This window comes from Urocampus carinirostris, chromosome 12 (assembly GCF_059441175.1).
Source record: "Urocampus carinirostris isolate Australia breed hairy pipefish chromosome 12, RoL_Ucar_1.0, whole genome shotgun sequence".
Lineage (NCBI taxonomy): Eukaryota > Metazoa > Chordata > Actinopteri > Syngnathiformes > Syngnathidae > Urocampus > Urocampus carinirostris.
The window spans coordinates 5,028,488-5,044,546 of record NC_142360.1 but is presented as its reverse complement, the minus strand read 5'-3'; the positions used below and the strand labels follow the sequence as shown (position 1 = coordinate 5,044,546).

At 40.1% G+C, this 16,059-nt stretch overlaps 1 protein-coding gene across 2 annotated transcripts in view; it reads left to right on the top strand.

Annotated features, from left to right (window-relative positions):
- Positions 1-14,319, top strand: part of LOC148354719 (disintegrin and metalloproteinase domain-containing protein 10) — a 45,919-nt gene extending 31,600 nt beyond the window's left edge. The window contains exons 9-16 of one of the 2 annotated variants that reach the window (XR_015852230.1): positions 1,079-1,242; positions 3,989-4,160; positions 4,242-4,386; positions 5,413-5,596; positions 6,816-6,915; positions 6,993-7,066; positions 7,140-7,213; positions 14,067-14,319. Coding sequence is in view for 1 of the 2 variants with exons in the window: in XM_088349759.1 (XP_088205885.1) it covers positions 1,079-1,242; positions 3,989-4,160; positions 4,242-4,386; positions 5,413-5,596; positions 6,816-6,915; positions 6,993-7,213; positions 14,067-14,171 (1,091 nt within the window). In the remaining variant the exon portion in view is untranslated. Of the gene's footprint in view, positions 1-1,078; positions 1,243-3,988; positions 4,161-4,241; positions 4,387-5,412; positions 5,597-6,815; positions 6,916-6,992; positions 7,214-14,066 lie in introns of both variants that reach the window. The other variant, XM_088349759.1, reaches the window with a different exon arrangement.
- The last annotated feature ends 1,740 nt before the right edge of the window (positions 14,320-16,059 follow it).

Below are 16,059 nucleotides of genomic sequence, written 5' to 3'. Positions count from 1 at the left end.
CAGGAAGTCTGGAGCTGGATTTGAACCCACGCAGGAGGTTCCCAAGACATGAACTGTGCCGCACATGCGCTAACCACTGCGCTGCCGTGCTGCCCTAACAATGTATTTTAATGATATAATAATGCTCGTAAATGTGTGCTTCAAAGTCAGTTTAATTTTTATTTCGCCATCGTAGTCTTCCCCCTGCATCTAACTGCTACTGCACTCAAACAGCACAGGTCACATAACACCAAGGGCAAACCAGATTACTTAAAGAAGGACCAAGACCGCAAGGAAAGCTCTAATTTCCCTCTTTGGATGGTGAAAATTGGAGCAATACAATACAGGGCATTGAGAACATGTGCCAATACGCCCGCAAAGATATAGTGCATTAACTTTGTATCCCTCCCAGCTAATACAAAATATAGTTGTTTAAACATCAAATAAATACTTTTAGCAACTTGCGGCATTGCCTTGTTAATCCTTCAACGTGGATGGAGACAGATTTGACACGCAACTGTCAATTCAGCCATAGTGTGAGTCTTGTTTAATGTGAGGGACCCAGAACCGGAAGTAGCAGGGGAACCCTGAGGTAGTACTATTACGGAATATTTTTTAACTTGAAGCTCAAATAAACCTGGATATTTATCTAAAACAATTCTTAATAAAATTACAACACATTTTAGCCCTGTACCGGATTTTAAACACATTAAATTATTTGTTAAAGAAAAATGATTGCCTAATGGGAAACACATTTATATTTATTTCCAATTCTATTTAATCGTATACCCATATATAACACATTCTTACTGTATACAATTTCTTATTTTAATTATTTTTTCTTGGGTACTGGGGTTCTGAACACATAAGCTACAAATTACCATAGGTTTGTATCCCTTGCTATAGGGCAATTTCCCTTTGCAATAACAATTTCAGAATAGTTAATGTCATATCCCGGGTTCTAATGAACGATTAAAATTGGGTATAAAAGATGTTAAAACTTGACCTTGACCTCAAAACCATCAGACACTTTTGAAAACAACTAGAAAAAAATATATAACCCAAACGTTTACGGTCGTTCCCCTTGTCTTTTATTCAGGTAACTGGGGAGGAATCTGTTCCCAGTACACCACCCTCCGCAATGGCCGCCATTCCACCCTCAACACGGGGCTGGTCACGATTCAGAACTACGGACAGTTCCTGCCTCCTCGACATGTCCAGTTGACCCTGGCTCACGAACTGGGACACAGCCTCGGATCACCGGTTAGTCGCCTTCCTGCCATCTCCTTGTCCCGTCTTATCAAGTGCGAGTCTATTCTTGTCCGCTACATGGAGCCAAAGACCAAAACAATAGAAAAAGAGACCCCTGTCAGGTGCCCCTTTTTCTTATCTTCACAAAAAAGCAGTTTTTTTTTTTCGAAACTTGTCTTTGTGTTGTACTACTATGCGGCTTTCCAAATCCCTTTTCAGCGCTTCCGGCACCGAGAAATCACCATAACAAAACACTATCTATGCGCACACACTAAGAGCATACATACACCTTTATGTGTGCTATAACTAGAAACTCCCACAGCCCTTTTCAATGTGCCAAATGTGTCTTTTCACCGGGGCCTCCCTTTAACACAAATCCATGGAGCAAAAAGAATCTCGTTGAGGTGCCCCAGAGCTGATTAGTTGACTACGTCAATCCTTTTGAGGATCTATGAGTCACCATCACCGGAATCCAAACAGCTATTACCTTGTTTATATCTAATTCGCCAATTTCCTTTGCTTATTTAGCTGTTGTGTGAACTGTGCTTTAAACCATACAACCACAACAAAATTCTGAATATGCTGAATTGCTGTTAAGATTGTCGAGAAAAAATTGTTCAAACCTCACATTGTTTATTTGCTGTTAACAGTGTCAATAAAATTGTTCAAACCAAAAAAACAACCATAATTACCAAGCACCTATCTTCCTGTCTACAAATATACACAATAGAGGAGATGAATATGATCTAGAAAAAGCTCCATTTTGTAAAGAAATTTCTAATGAAGCACAATTTGAACTCAAAGGAAGTGCAGTTACGAGTTGATTATAGCACAGTTTCCGTCCTAAATTGGCCTCTTCCGTGATGCATAATTACAATGGATATAGAAGTTGAACACACCCTGCTTAAAAATTGCTTTTTGAAATGTAAAACAATGACTTAGACTGAGTCAAAAATATCCACTCTGATAAATTTCTTTGCTTTAATTGCCTCCTTATGTTAAGTAATTGTCTTGTCGCCCATTGGTTACTCTTGATAATCACAAGCTTTGTTTCCACGGTTATCCTGTTTTTGCATCTCCCTTTAGCATCACTGCAGGCCTTGGGACCCATTGCGACTAAATACAGTACAAAAACATAGTATAGTATAGTACTGTATAGTATAGTATAGTATAGTATACTATAGTATGGTGTCACAGTTGCCAGGGCGCCCAATTGGCCCTGCCCGTGTGGCGACAGCTGCAGCTTGGAGACAGATTGGCTTCCTCACTAAATCCTGTCTTGTCAATCCCCGGTTGTTGGTCCGTCTGCGAATCTCTGTTTTTACAGGGCAAGCTCTTTTTTGCCTGTCTTGTTTTTTTGCTCCTGTTTGTCCCCCGCTACGATCCATTTTGATCTCGACCACGTCTGCTCTCCCGTCCTGAATTACGACCTGTTTTGATCTCGACCACGTCTGTTCTCCCGTCCAAATAACCATCCGTTTTTGATCTCGACCACGTCTACTCTCCTCTCCTGGCTTTCGACTTGTTTCCGATCCCGACCACGTTTTTGCTCTTCTATCCGGGCTACTGACCTGGTTTTTCCATTCCCAACACCGCCATCACTCGCCACGCAAGTGCCACTTCCGCGTTCAGAGCGACCTGCTTCCTATGTCCAGCAATCCCCGGATCGTGGGCACAACCCCCACCCTTTCTAGTGTAGTATAGTATAGCATAGCATAGCATAGCATTGCATAGTATCGTATAGTATAGTATAGTATAGTATAGTATAGTATAGTATAGTATAGTATAGTATAGTATAGTATAGTATAGTATAGTATAGTATAGTATAGTATGGTATAGTATTGCACTAACTCATCAAGATTTTACAAAGCACCGAGATTTTTAACTGAATAAAGAGACAGAAAGGCATTGTGGGAGGTAGTTCAAACAATAGCATATCAGTATTTTATTGATGCCGCAAAACACACCAATAGCTGACCAGTATTTTAGATAATGAATAGTAAACAGGCATCATAGAGACCTAACTCATCATACACACAAACACCTCAAAATTTTAGTCTTAAGATTTTTGGTCACACAATATAATTTGTTGTTTATGTCATATAGTAAGGAAATGCTGCAAAGAGGAGCTTAATAAACATTCCACACCGTAAAGTAAAAACATAGACATCGTATAACATGGGTCTTCTACTTCCGTTGGTAGCTAAACAGATTTGTTTCTTCCAATTTATCTGGACTCTTTTTAAGTTAGTTTGGCCTTTTTTTCATAAAATGTTTTCTAAAGATTAGAACAAAACTAGAGGGGTTTACTGTCCATCCTCGCTTGTCAGAAAATTTCATTCCTCCACTTTTCCAGAGTCACCACATTCTCAGCTGCCAACAAGATACAACAAAGATAAACAAAACTTCTCTGTGGTACTCAATGGCACCGCGTGGTTGGTTAATTGGTTGAGTGTATTTGCAAGATTCATTCACAGGACTGTCTAGGAAAATTAGAATATTGTGACTTATTTTCTGTAATGCAATTTTAAAAAATGTTATACATTTTGGATTAATTGCGAATAAACTGAATGTGAAGCAACTCTATAATCATTTTAATATTGTAGATTACTGTAAAAAACTCAAATAGAGAGAGATAATAAAGTAGATATATAATTCATGATTGTTTTGATGATGGAATAGGCCATGAATGCAAAAAAGAACTTTGTTATCTATGTTCGCTGGTCATCCAGGGTTTTTTTTTTACTCTATTTTTTAGCACGATGAAGGCTCTAACTGTGGCGACCTGGGCTCCCCTACTAGAAAAGGTCGATACCTGATGTTTCCCCAAGCCACAGATGAGGTGCGAGAAAACAACGACAAACTGTCCCCCTGCAGTATTAAACACATCAGCGATGTGCTCCGCCTCAAGAAGGACGACTGCTTTGTCGGTGAGCACGTGTTTGCGTACGTCACTTTAAATATTATCGCTGGATTGTCAGCCTATTTACACGCGTGCTTTCTGTGGTCAGTCAGCGATCTTCCTATATGTGGTAACCAAATAGTGGAGGAGGGTGAGGAGTGCGATGTGGGCCACAACAACACTGACCTCTGCTGCTACAGCGCTAAAGAGCGTGTCGGGGTACAGTGTCGCCTCAAGCCTGGTAAAATATGCAGGTAAAACACATCATTGCCTGCGCTCCAGAAACCGAGGCAGGCGTGCCCCCAGAAAAATATTAGTTGTACCCGACAACTTCCTCTCATCAAAATTTTTTTCTCAACCTCTTTTGAGCCAAGGCACACGTTTTTTATTGAAGAAACCCCAACAAACTGTGTTATAGAGCATGATGCCAAATATTTATATTTATCTATCAAATCAAAATGAGTACATTGAAATGTATTCATACGGATGTCTAAATAAAAAAACGCATTTATATTCAAGTTGTCAAGACAGGCATTGTAGCTTATATTCAAAATATTAATAAACAGGAGACTTATTTTATAACATTCGCTTCAAACAAAATTAAATAGACACCAAAACTATTTGCCTGTATTACCTGCTCGGATAATTTAGGCAGTTTAGATTATTCTAAAAACAAATTCCAGCACCCAATAGCTGTAGATGCGGTTCCACCTTTTATGAGGCACTTTTAGTATACAATAAACCTTATGGCACACCATAAAAAATAAGAAAGAATATATTCTAAATTTATAACATGACATTAAAATTACTACATATAAATGTAATAATACAAATCTCTAAATGTATTCATTGATAAATACCTACACTACTGTTCAAAAGTTTGGGGTCGCTTAGAAATTTTACTTATTTGAAGTTTGCAACGTTTGAAGGATTAACATTTTGTTTTTTAAATAAAAATAATTATTTCTAACCTTATTCTATTTACTTTGAAACTCATTTGATTATTACGTAGTGTAAATGATCAAGTTTAACATATGAAATAAATAAAAATAAATGAAAGAATACCAGCGGCTAACTAGACTAGGTTTTACCTTTTGAGAGCCGAAGCATACTTATTGCATGCAGTCGAAAAAAGATGTAATAAAATTTCATAGTATTTATTCGAATTACTAAGTTTTTGAACAGATTTTTAAATGAGTAATTTGTAAAAAAAAAACTTTTACTATGCATTAAAAAAAACGACTTAATTCGTTACCTAATATGTGACTTATGTTCTGCAGTCCTAGTCAAGGCCTTTGCTGCGGTCAGGACTGCAACTTTTTGACAGAGGATCACATCTGTGACGAAGAAACCGACTGTCAGAAAGAAAGCCTTTGTTCGGGTATTTCGGCTACGTGTCCGGAACCACAACCTAAAGAAAACCTCACTGTCTGCAGTCAAGGGACCCGAGTCTGCTTGAATGGGGTAAGGCAAAAATCGAATTCACTAAATCCCTGGGACAGGGCATTATTTCGTTTTGAGGTAGGGAAAGCAAAGTTAAATTGCAGTATAGCGGGGGATAAAAACCTATGGTAATGCAAATATGCAGATTAAACTGGCGCATTAAATGAACTGATTTCGTAAGGATTGTCATGCCCTTAGAAAGAAGAAGAATAATTCCGATCGTTGATTGGTTACGACACCGCAACTTAGCAAGGGTAGCGATTCGTGTGCCATTTTTGTATCTTTGATAATCACAAGCTTTGTTTTAATGGTAAGCATGTTTTTTGCTTCTCACTTTAGCGTCACTGCAAGTATTGGGACCTATAGCCGTTAAATACGGTACAAAATACAGAAATGTATCTGTGACTCTGCAATTTCAAGATCCGGTGATAAAAACCAAGAGCAGCCCAGCATTTTATGTCGACCAATAGCAGACATGTCACGACCAGAACGGAATCCGGACCCAGATGCGTAATGTTAACCACAAGTTTAGTTAGAAAAAGAGGAAAGGCAGCGCCCGCGATCCAGTGCTCGCTGGACGCAGGAAGCAAGCTTCTCACAGAATCGGAACGTGTTCCGAATGCAGAAGTGGATCTTCCAGAGCTGGAGATCATAGTATCGAAGACGGAAAAAACAGGTCGATAGCCGGGACAGGAGAGCAAAACATGGCCGGGATCAAAAACGAGTCGTAACCCGTGACAGGAGAGCAAAATGTGGTCGGGGTCTAAAAACAGGTCGTGGCCGGAGACAAACGGGGAAATCAGGAACGGACAGGTGGAAAAACGGTTGAAAAAAGTGAACCGGCGGGAGTCAGAGTCAAAGTGCTTGCCTTGCAGAAACAGAGGTTTGCTGACGGACTGACAACAGGGGAGTGAAAGGACTAAGTTTAGGTAGGACGGGGAATCAATCAGGAAGCCCGCAGCGGCTGGCGCCAAACGAGCGGGCACAGGTGAAACTAATCAGTCATCATGACAAGACAAACATCTTAGAGACATAATTCTACTTATACACAAATACCTTAAAGTTTTAAACAATTGGTTGTTGATGTCGTATAGTAGGGAAAATGCCGTAATGAGGAGCTGAAATATCATCTACTTCCACACGTATTGTAAAAAAAAGGCTCATAAGGTGGGGTTGCCCGTATCTATAGCTTTACTGTAAAATTCAATCCCTTTTTTTGTTTGTGGGGGTGGGCCTGCAGGTCTGTGCCGAGTCTATATGCGTGAAACACAACCTGGAGCAGTGCGACTGTCCAGGTGATTCTAAGAAGCAGAAATGTCATGTGTGCTGTCAAGAGCCTGGTAAGCTCCCGGCACAATAAAATCTGTTTACAGTCAGTGATACAAGGTTAATGTGTTTTACCTTTATGTTTATTCAGGTGAACCTGAGACATGTGCCAGCACCACCTCCTCCGTGTTGTCCCGTATATTCCAAAAAAAACCTTTACCCCTAGTAAGTGGGGCACCGTGCATGGGCAACCGAGGGTACTGTGACAGGTTTCATGCTTGCCGCTTGCTGGACGCAGATGGCCCCATCGCCAGATTGAAGAATTCATTTCTCAACATCGATGAATATGAAGACCTGGGAGAATGGATGAAGGTAGTACGTTACTCATAGTGTTGCTTCGCCATTTTGCTTTTCTTTGTTTTTAATGAAATTAAAAACGAAAGGGAACACAGTGTTGAGTGTTTCCTATACCATATAAGAACTGCACCAGGCCACCAGGGTGAAATTGGTCCCCGCCAGGGTCTCAAACTTGAATCAAAAAACGAAACGAATTGTCCTCTCACATCCTCTTGGTTAATTGGTTGAGTGTATTTGTTCGCTGAGTAGAGGAGGGAGTCTTCAGCGTGACTCATTTCGCACAGGCATGGTTCAAGAAGGATTGCAATACGGAGGACAAAAACTAAATGATTAAAAAAAACGGGTCAAAGCAGGAAAAATGTTCCTTATTTCTCTAAAAAGAACCAGAACCTAATAGGTTGCGCTTTAAATAGTAAATTGTCCGCATTTATATAGCGCTTTTCAAATCAATAAAGACCTTCAAAAGCGCTTTACAATCTGCTTCACACTTACCCATTCACATACGCACTCACACACCAATAGGGAGTCAGCAATGCAAGGGGCCTACCTGCTTACTGGGGGCATTAGGGATTCAGTGTCTTGCCCAAGGACACTTCGACATATAACACAGAGGAGCCGGGAATAACATACCTGTCAACTTATACGTTTTTCCGATATTTTTTACGTTATTTCATCATTTCAAATTGTGTACGCTGTATGACAAATTTTTATGTTTTTTTTTTTTTTTTATTATCACTGAATAGGGGAATTGCAAACATTTATAGGGGGAGCAATAGGTTGAAGTTGACAGGTACGAAATAACCTGTAAAGCATCAAAGAGGAACCGGCATCCTGTCATAGCAGCAATCACAAAAGCAGCGGTACTGATCTTTAATACTGTAATTTACTAAATCACTAATATGAGTATTGAAGTTGATCAAGTCAAGTCAAGTCAAGTCATTTTTATTTGTATAGCCCTTAATCACAATAAGTCTCTAAGGGCTTCACAGATTAGTACACTATGTTACACAGACTATTTTTCAGCCGACAAGAAGAGTAGGTTATTATTCATATGCAATGGAGTAGAAGTGAGTTTTAAGTATAGATTTAAACATTTCCACTGAGGTTGCAGATCGGATCTCAGGGGGAAGAGCATTCCACAGCACCGGTGCCCGGATGGAGAACGCTCTCGAACCAGCACAACACTTCTTAGCTCTCGGGATCACCAGAAGACCGGCACTCTCAGATCGTAGGCTTCGGACCGGGACATAGGGGCAGATCAGATCTGAAAGATAAGAGGGAGCAAGTCCATGTATGATTTTGTACAATACTAAGAGAACCTTGAAGTCACATCTTTGGCTAACTGGGAGCCAGTGCAAGTTAGCCAAAATCGGTGTTATGTGATCGTACTTTTTTGTCCTAGTTAAAAGCCTCGCTGCGGCATTTTGTACTAGCTGAAGAGACTTGATTCTGGACATCGGGAGACCGGAGAGTAGTGCATTACAGTAATCGGGAGGTAACAAATGCATGAATTATAGTTTCCGCATCAGACTGAGACAGTATTGAACGGATTTTGGCAATGTTACGAAGATGGAAGAAAGCGGTTCTAGTAATTTTCTTTACATGCATCTCAAAGGTTAGATCAGGGTCAAATATGACACCTAAATTTTTAACTGAGTCACTCTGTGTGATGTGACATTTGTCAATGTTCACAGCAGTTTTTGAGAATAAGTCACGGCATTTGGATGGACCAATGACTAACATTTCGGTCTTTTCAGAGTTAAGACGCAAGAAATTGAGTGACATCCACTCTTTTATCTCAGTGAGGCAGGCCTCCAAATTTCCACAGTTTAGTGTGGAAGATTCCTCCAACGGAAGATAGAGTTGAGTGTCGTCTGCGTAGCAGTGGAAGCTGATATTGTACTTGCGAATAATGTCACCTAATGGAAGCATGTAAATGTTGAAAAGAAGGGGGCCAAGCACTGAACCCTGCGGAACACCGCAGGTAACATTAAAGGGCTCAGATGTCATTTCACCATATTTAACACAGTGCGTCCTATCTGAGAGGTAGGATCTGAACCACGAGAGGACGGTTCCTGAGAGACCAATCCATTTTTCCAACCGTTCTAGTAGGATATTGTGGTGCACTGTGTCAAAAGCAGCACTAAGATCCAGCAGCAGCAAAAGTGATGAAGCGCCAGAATCCATTGACATTAGGAGATCATTTGTTACCTTGATCAGAACTGTCTCAGTAGAGTGGTTAGCCCTGAATCCTGATTGCATGGATTCAAAAAGGTTATTCTCGGATATGAAAGCATTCAGCTGCTGTGCCACTACTTTTTCGAGTACTTTAGAGAGGAAAGGTAGGTTTGACACAGGTCTGTAATTACTTAATATTTCTGGATCAAGGTTGGGTCGTTTCAGTGTGGGTTTAATAACGGCGGACTTAAAAGCTGCTGGAACTACACCTGAGGAGAGTGATATGTTTATAATATTTAGAACTGAAGGTCCAAGGATGCCAAAAAGACTTTTAATAAGTGAACCTGGGAGCGGGTCGAACTGGCAAGTTGTCGGTTTGGCCGCATTTACCACCTGTTTGAGATCATCAAGTGACAGTTCACTAAAACCGGCCATTTTCCCAAGGCAGCCACCCTGTCGTGCATCTGTAAATTTCAGTCCTTTAATATGTGTGGTATTAATAATTTCTTTAGCAATTTCTTCCTGTATGCATTGAATCTTCTTAGTAAAGAAGACCATTAAGTCCTGAGCAGAGTGTGTCGAACTATCTGCGATAGTCTGTTGCCTTGTAAGCGATGCTACAGTGTCAAAAAGGGCTTTGGGGTTGTTCTTTTGAGACGCAATCACCTTCGAAAGGTAGGCCGATTTTGCAGAGGCAAGGGCCGCTTTATACTTTAACAAGCTGTCACACCAGATTTGATGGAAAACCTCAAGCTTGGTAGCGCGCCATTTTCTTTCCAATTTCCTGCATTCTTGTTTAAGGGTTCTAGTTTCATCAGTAAACCAAGGCGTGCGTCTTTTAGGACGTGATTTTAGTTTTATGGGCGCTATTGAATCCAGCACACTAGTCAGGGTGGTATTGAACTCATTCATGAGTGAGTCAATCGAGCCATTGTATGTAGGAAAGGACGCAACTGCTCCAGGAAGGAGTTCAAAGAGCTCAGAAACTGTGCCAGTGCTTATATTGCGTCCGCTAAATACTTCAGCTTTTTTAACACTATACTTAGCTAGCACCTCAAATGTAACTAAATAATGATCCGAGATAACGGTAGTACACGGTAACACCATAATGTTTGAGGTTAAAACTCCTCGAGTCAGAATCAAGTCTAGCGTGTTCCCATTTTTATGGGTTGGCAAATCAACCAGTTGATTAAAGCCAAATGCATCAATTAGAGACCTAAACGCAATAGTAAGTGAATTGAGTGGGGAGTTCATATCAATGTTAAAGTCTCCCATAATTATAATTTTGTCTGCATAGGTTACTAGTTCAGACAAAAGTTCTGCAAATTCGTCTAGGAAAGTTGTGTATGGCCCAGGTGCACGATAGATTGTTATTACATAAATTGACAATAGAGAGGACCGCATCACAAGAGCCTCAAACGCCTTGTAATTATTAGAGGTACGTGGATTAAATCTGAGCGATTTTTCAGAAATTAGCGCAACACCACCACCCCTTTTCAACGTGCGTGCTATATGGCTACTCTCGTAGTCTGGGGGAGAAGCATAATTTAGCGCTAAGTACTCATCCGGGCGTAACCAAGTTTCACACAGACCCATACAGTTAAGTTTATAATCACGAATAATGTTATCAACAAGTAAAGCTTTTGGAGCAAGCGATCTAATATTTAACAGACCAAATTTCAGCTTTGCTGAATCATTTGACTTAGCTGAACTCTTTGTAGTCTTTGTCGAAATCTTCAAAAGCTGCCGCTCTTGTGGCTTTTCGTGTGGGTTGTCCGGCGAGGGATGAATGGTGGAATTAGTTACATCCTCGCGTCCTTCCTCGCGTCCATCTTGCTGCTTAGACTTCGCACGCTTCACACATCTGCCTGCACGGCAACCACGCTTCTGTTTTCTGTCCTTACGGCGCCGTTGTCGTCGTTTATTAAGCGGAATAGCCGTCCACAAGGATGCCGGGTCTCTTTGAAGTTCGCTCGGTATATCATAGGCGGTATAAAAAGTGCCCGAAAAGTCGAAATTTAGACGCCCACCCAACCGAATAAGTTCGTCCCTACTGTAAGTATTTTTGGCCACACATGTGTCCAAAAGTGAAAGCAAAAAAGACAAGAGAACGGCAATAAATAGAATATAGATAAATAAATAGAAGATTAGCAACGAGCCGCAAGCATGTATCCATGCGCCGCCATGTTGTCACTTTTAAAATTTATTTAAAATGTATTTCTGTGATTTGATCTGTTTATGACATGCTCCCTGGAAGCGCCCCTTGACCCCCCTACACCAGGGATCGGAAACAGATTGCTCACGAGCCAACATGGTTCTTGACATGAGTACATTTGGCTCAGAGATAAGTTATCACATGCAAATTTCATCAGCATTGTTTCAATTCCAATTTTTTTGGTTTGAACAATTTTATTGACACTATTAACAGCAAATAAACAATGTGAGGTTAGAACATTTTTTCTCGACAATCTTAACAGCAATTAAGCATGTTCACAATTTCGTTACATCTGACAACATGACGTTTTAACAATTTTTTCCGACATTTTTAACAGCAATTAAACACACAATTTCATTATATCATATCCCAACAATATGCGTTTTTATCGACACTTTTAACAGCAATTAAATACATTCACAATTTCATGATATCATATTCTAACAATATGAGGTTTGAACAATTTTTATCGACATTTTTAACAGCAGTGTGTAAAGGGCAATACTATTGTGCAAGGGCATAGCTCTGTCTTCTCAAGTGGGATTCCATCCCACCCTCCCAAGCAGCATCCTCCAGTCTTCTGCCAGGGATGCCTAGATGGGCCCTCTCCCTTCTTACTTTTACCTTCCACAACCACCCGAATAACCAAGTCGTTGCTGCCGGGAACCCCACAGTGGAGCTCCGGTTCCCTCCTCCGGGTGGGTGCAGACGATTCTTCTTTATGGCTGCGTCCTAGGCTTGCCGCTCGCAGATTGTATGGTATCTGCAGCCTTTCGGAGCACAGCCACGGGGGGATCTGCCTGCACCTCCTTACCAGCAGGTTTCTGGAGGTCTTTGATGGCGGCGAGAGTGAGCCAGTCCTTGACAAAGTCGTTCTGTGACCTTTTCGACCGACTCACCCCGTAAAGCACGTACTGTGCTTCAGGGACCTCCCCCGCAGGCAAGTCCGGGAATTTTCCTGGGTGGCCGGTGTAATGCCGAGAAATGCATCCCCTCCGAGATTTGCATCCCCTGGCTATTATAAGCACTTTTACCTGGTTTTATCTCACTTTTATATCACTTTTCGGGAATGTAATGGCGAACATATTACCAAAACCACTTTGTCTTGCATTTGTTGGGAATGTAATACAATTCAAACCACTCTGTCTTTGTATGCGTTGTGAATGTAATCGAACGGTAATGCACACAGTATATAAACCACTTTTGAGCAGGTAACATGTTTATTTTGCCTTTTTCGAATCAAATCGCTCGTATTAAAACTGTTATGCACTCTACCATAAAGCTTATTTAAGCATAATAAGCTTTATGGTAGAGTGCATAACAGTTCTCAAAAGTGATTTATATTCGGTGTGCATTACTGTTCGATTACATTCCCAACAAATACAAAGACAGAATGGTCTAAGTTGTATTACATTCCCAACAAATGCATGACAAGGTGGTTTTGGTTATTGGCTCGCCCTTACATTCCCGAAAAGTGATATAAAAGTGAGATAAAACGAGGTAAAAGTGCTTATAGTAGTTAGGGGATGCAAGTCTCGGCAGGGATGCATTTCTCGGCACAACACCGGCCATTGCCTACAGGTCGGCTACCAAAGTCAGGCACATGTGAAGCCAATGTGACGCTGAAAATATAAAGTTTGATTTAGTAAATTAAGGGCACTGTTTTTACTCCAGTGAACTATCAAAGTGTCACACCAACGGACCCCGTTTTGGCTGCACATTGCTAAAAAATCCTGAATATGGAAAGTTATTAAATAACGTATGTTCACTGTTTAGACACTTTATGATGATCATCCACGGAACAAAGTAAACTTCCCGAAACTTCAGCTAAGTAGACAGATCGATTTAATTGGGTGGGTAGTAGGAATGGACAGTTTTGATTTGGTGAGTGGTAGGGTGGGCGGGTCTCTGCACACACAACAAACTTCCTTCTCTCTCGCACCTGCCCACTGCGCTGAAGGAAAATACTGTAAAGCCAGAGACTTTTCATTTGCAGTATTTTTGGGACATTTTTACAAAGTAACTGCTTGCACCTTGTTCTGAAACAATTATTTATGAGAAAATGAAGGTAAAAATGAGCTTTAACGATCTCAAGTTACTCCGGGAAAAAGACAAGTTTAAAGTGGTATATTTGTTAATAAGGGCAACAGGGTCTAATCTGGCATTATTATTATTTTATACATTTTATCAAATAATTTTACGTCACACGGTGAAATAAAATGTGCGCAAAAATAAGCTTTTGTCTGAAGAGAGAGGTAGGCAATTTTGTTAAATGTTGTCTTAGTATATATGGTGTGGCTCAGTCTCCCCAAAAAAATGAATCTTTTTTTGCTATAATGGTTAAAAAGATTCCAGACAACTGCCCTAGTCTACCCACCGGGGTTCTCACAAAGTTATATGGAAACACTGGTGTTCAAATATGAACCAAAGGTGGTAAAATACTCATACCTGTTCTTAATTATTTTTTGTCCACAGGCTCACTGGTGGGCCATCTTGTTGGCTATCCTGATATTGTCAGCACTCATGGGCTGCACTGTCTGCGTCTTTGGCCAAACTCTGGATACCAAAAACCTGGAGTGACTTCATGACCTTGAAGATGTTTCAAACAATATTAATTGTTTAACACCACCTACATTGCATATTACCGAATCTTATTGCAATATGTATTCTGTGTAGCACTATTTAGTTATTCTATATAACACGCTACAGTGGGCATTGCATATTACCGAATCTTATTGCAATATGTATTCTGTGTAGCACTATTTAGTTATTCTATATTATTGTATTGTTCTCAGCTCAGGGATGCTGCTGGAAATGTGAATTTCCCTTCGGGGATGAATAAAGTATCTATCTATCTATCTATCTATCTATCTATCTATCTATCTATCTATCTATCTATCTATCTATCTATCTATCTATCTATCTCTATCTATCTAATTTATCTTGGTGTTTTTACACTTTCCGGTAACTTGTCTTGGAAAAGCTGCTTAATGAAATATTCAATCATAATAGTGTGTATGAAAATGGGGCAGCACGGCAGCTGGGTGGTTAGTGCGTCCGCGGCGCAGTTCTAAGGTCATGGGTTCAATTTCAGCTACCAGTTTTCCTGTGCTGAGTTTGCATTTTATCCCCGTGCTTGTATGGATTTCCTCAGGGCACACCAGTTTCCTCCCACATTCTAAAAACAAAAATGTCAGGTTAATTGGTCGTTCCAAATTGTACCTAGTTGTGAATGAGCAAGTATCTTGTCTGTCTATGTGTGCCCTGTAACCAAAACAGGGGTGTCCCCAGCCCACTGCCAAACATAGCTGGGATGGGCTCCAGCACCCCTGCGACCCTACTGAAGATAAGTGGTGCAGCAGGTGGGTGGATGGATGGATGGATCAAAGTGTTTCACAGTTTACCAAGATTTTTTATCTGCAATTTAATTAAAGGCACAAGATTCCCACCAAGCAACTTATATTTTGGTTGTCTTTTGGAAGCTGGATTTTGGGGAAAGTGTCAGATTCGTTTCAGAGGTGATTTAGCAGGAAAATACAGTAAACATCTAAAATTGTCTTGTATTTAAACCTTCCAACTTGGAACACATTTAGTCCAAAAGTACTAATTGTCATGTTTAGATAGCTATCTAACTATAGCTTCTAAACATGTCCATGAAAAGACGCTTTTGGACGGAATTTAGGCGTCTATGGAGTATACTGTAACATCTTTTCGACCCATTTTTAGTGGGTAGGTATTAGCCTCTCCAAACAGAACAAGAATTAGTATTGACAAAATTATCCCGTTCAAAAAATATCCTGATACAAAAGAAAAATGTCTTTTTTGCTGTGACTTAAAGAAACGGTTCATTAAATGTTATTAAATAAATTTTGTCACCACAACCTGGTAACCAATCCAACGTTAGCTTAGCGACTAAATTAGCATCTCCAAAGTATTAGTGAATCATTTATTTTTTTACAAATTACGCACCTAAAACGTGTCCATAATCCACAGATAAAAATGAGTGTTTTCTGAAAATTAAGTCTTAAAGAACATTAAATTATTTAAAACTAAAATAGGAACTTACCTAAAATTAAAAAAAAGAAATCACACCGAGTGAGTCTGTAAGTGGAGCCCAAAGCAATTAATTGCAGAAAACATTACCAGAGACAGGTTATCTATCGAAATCTCGCAGATAATTAACACATCAGAATAAGCAAAAAGAAAAATGTCTAAAGAAAATTGAATTTATCACACATATTTGTCAGAGAAATTATTTATTGCCAAAAAACGCACGCAAATTCATGACAAAGGAGCATGTCTGTGTTACATTTATGTCTTCTGGATTCTTTTTCATGTCTTCGTTATGGCATCACATGACATTTTCTGCACAATAAATCCGCCTGCTCATGTTACAGCGTGTGTCATGGAAAAAAAAGCCACTGTTGCTGTCAATTGCAACCAAGCGGGAATGCACGGGCCTTCCATA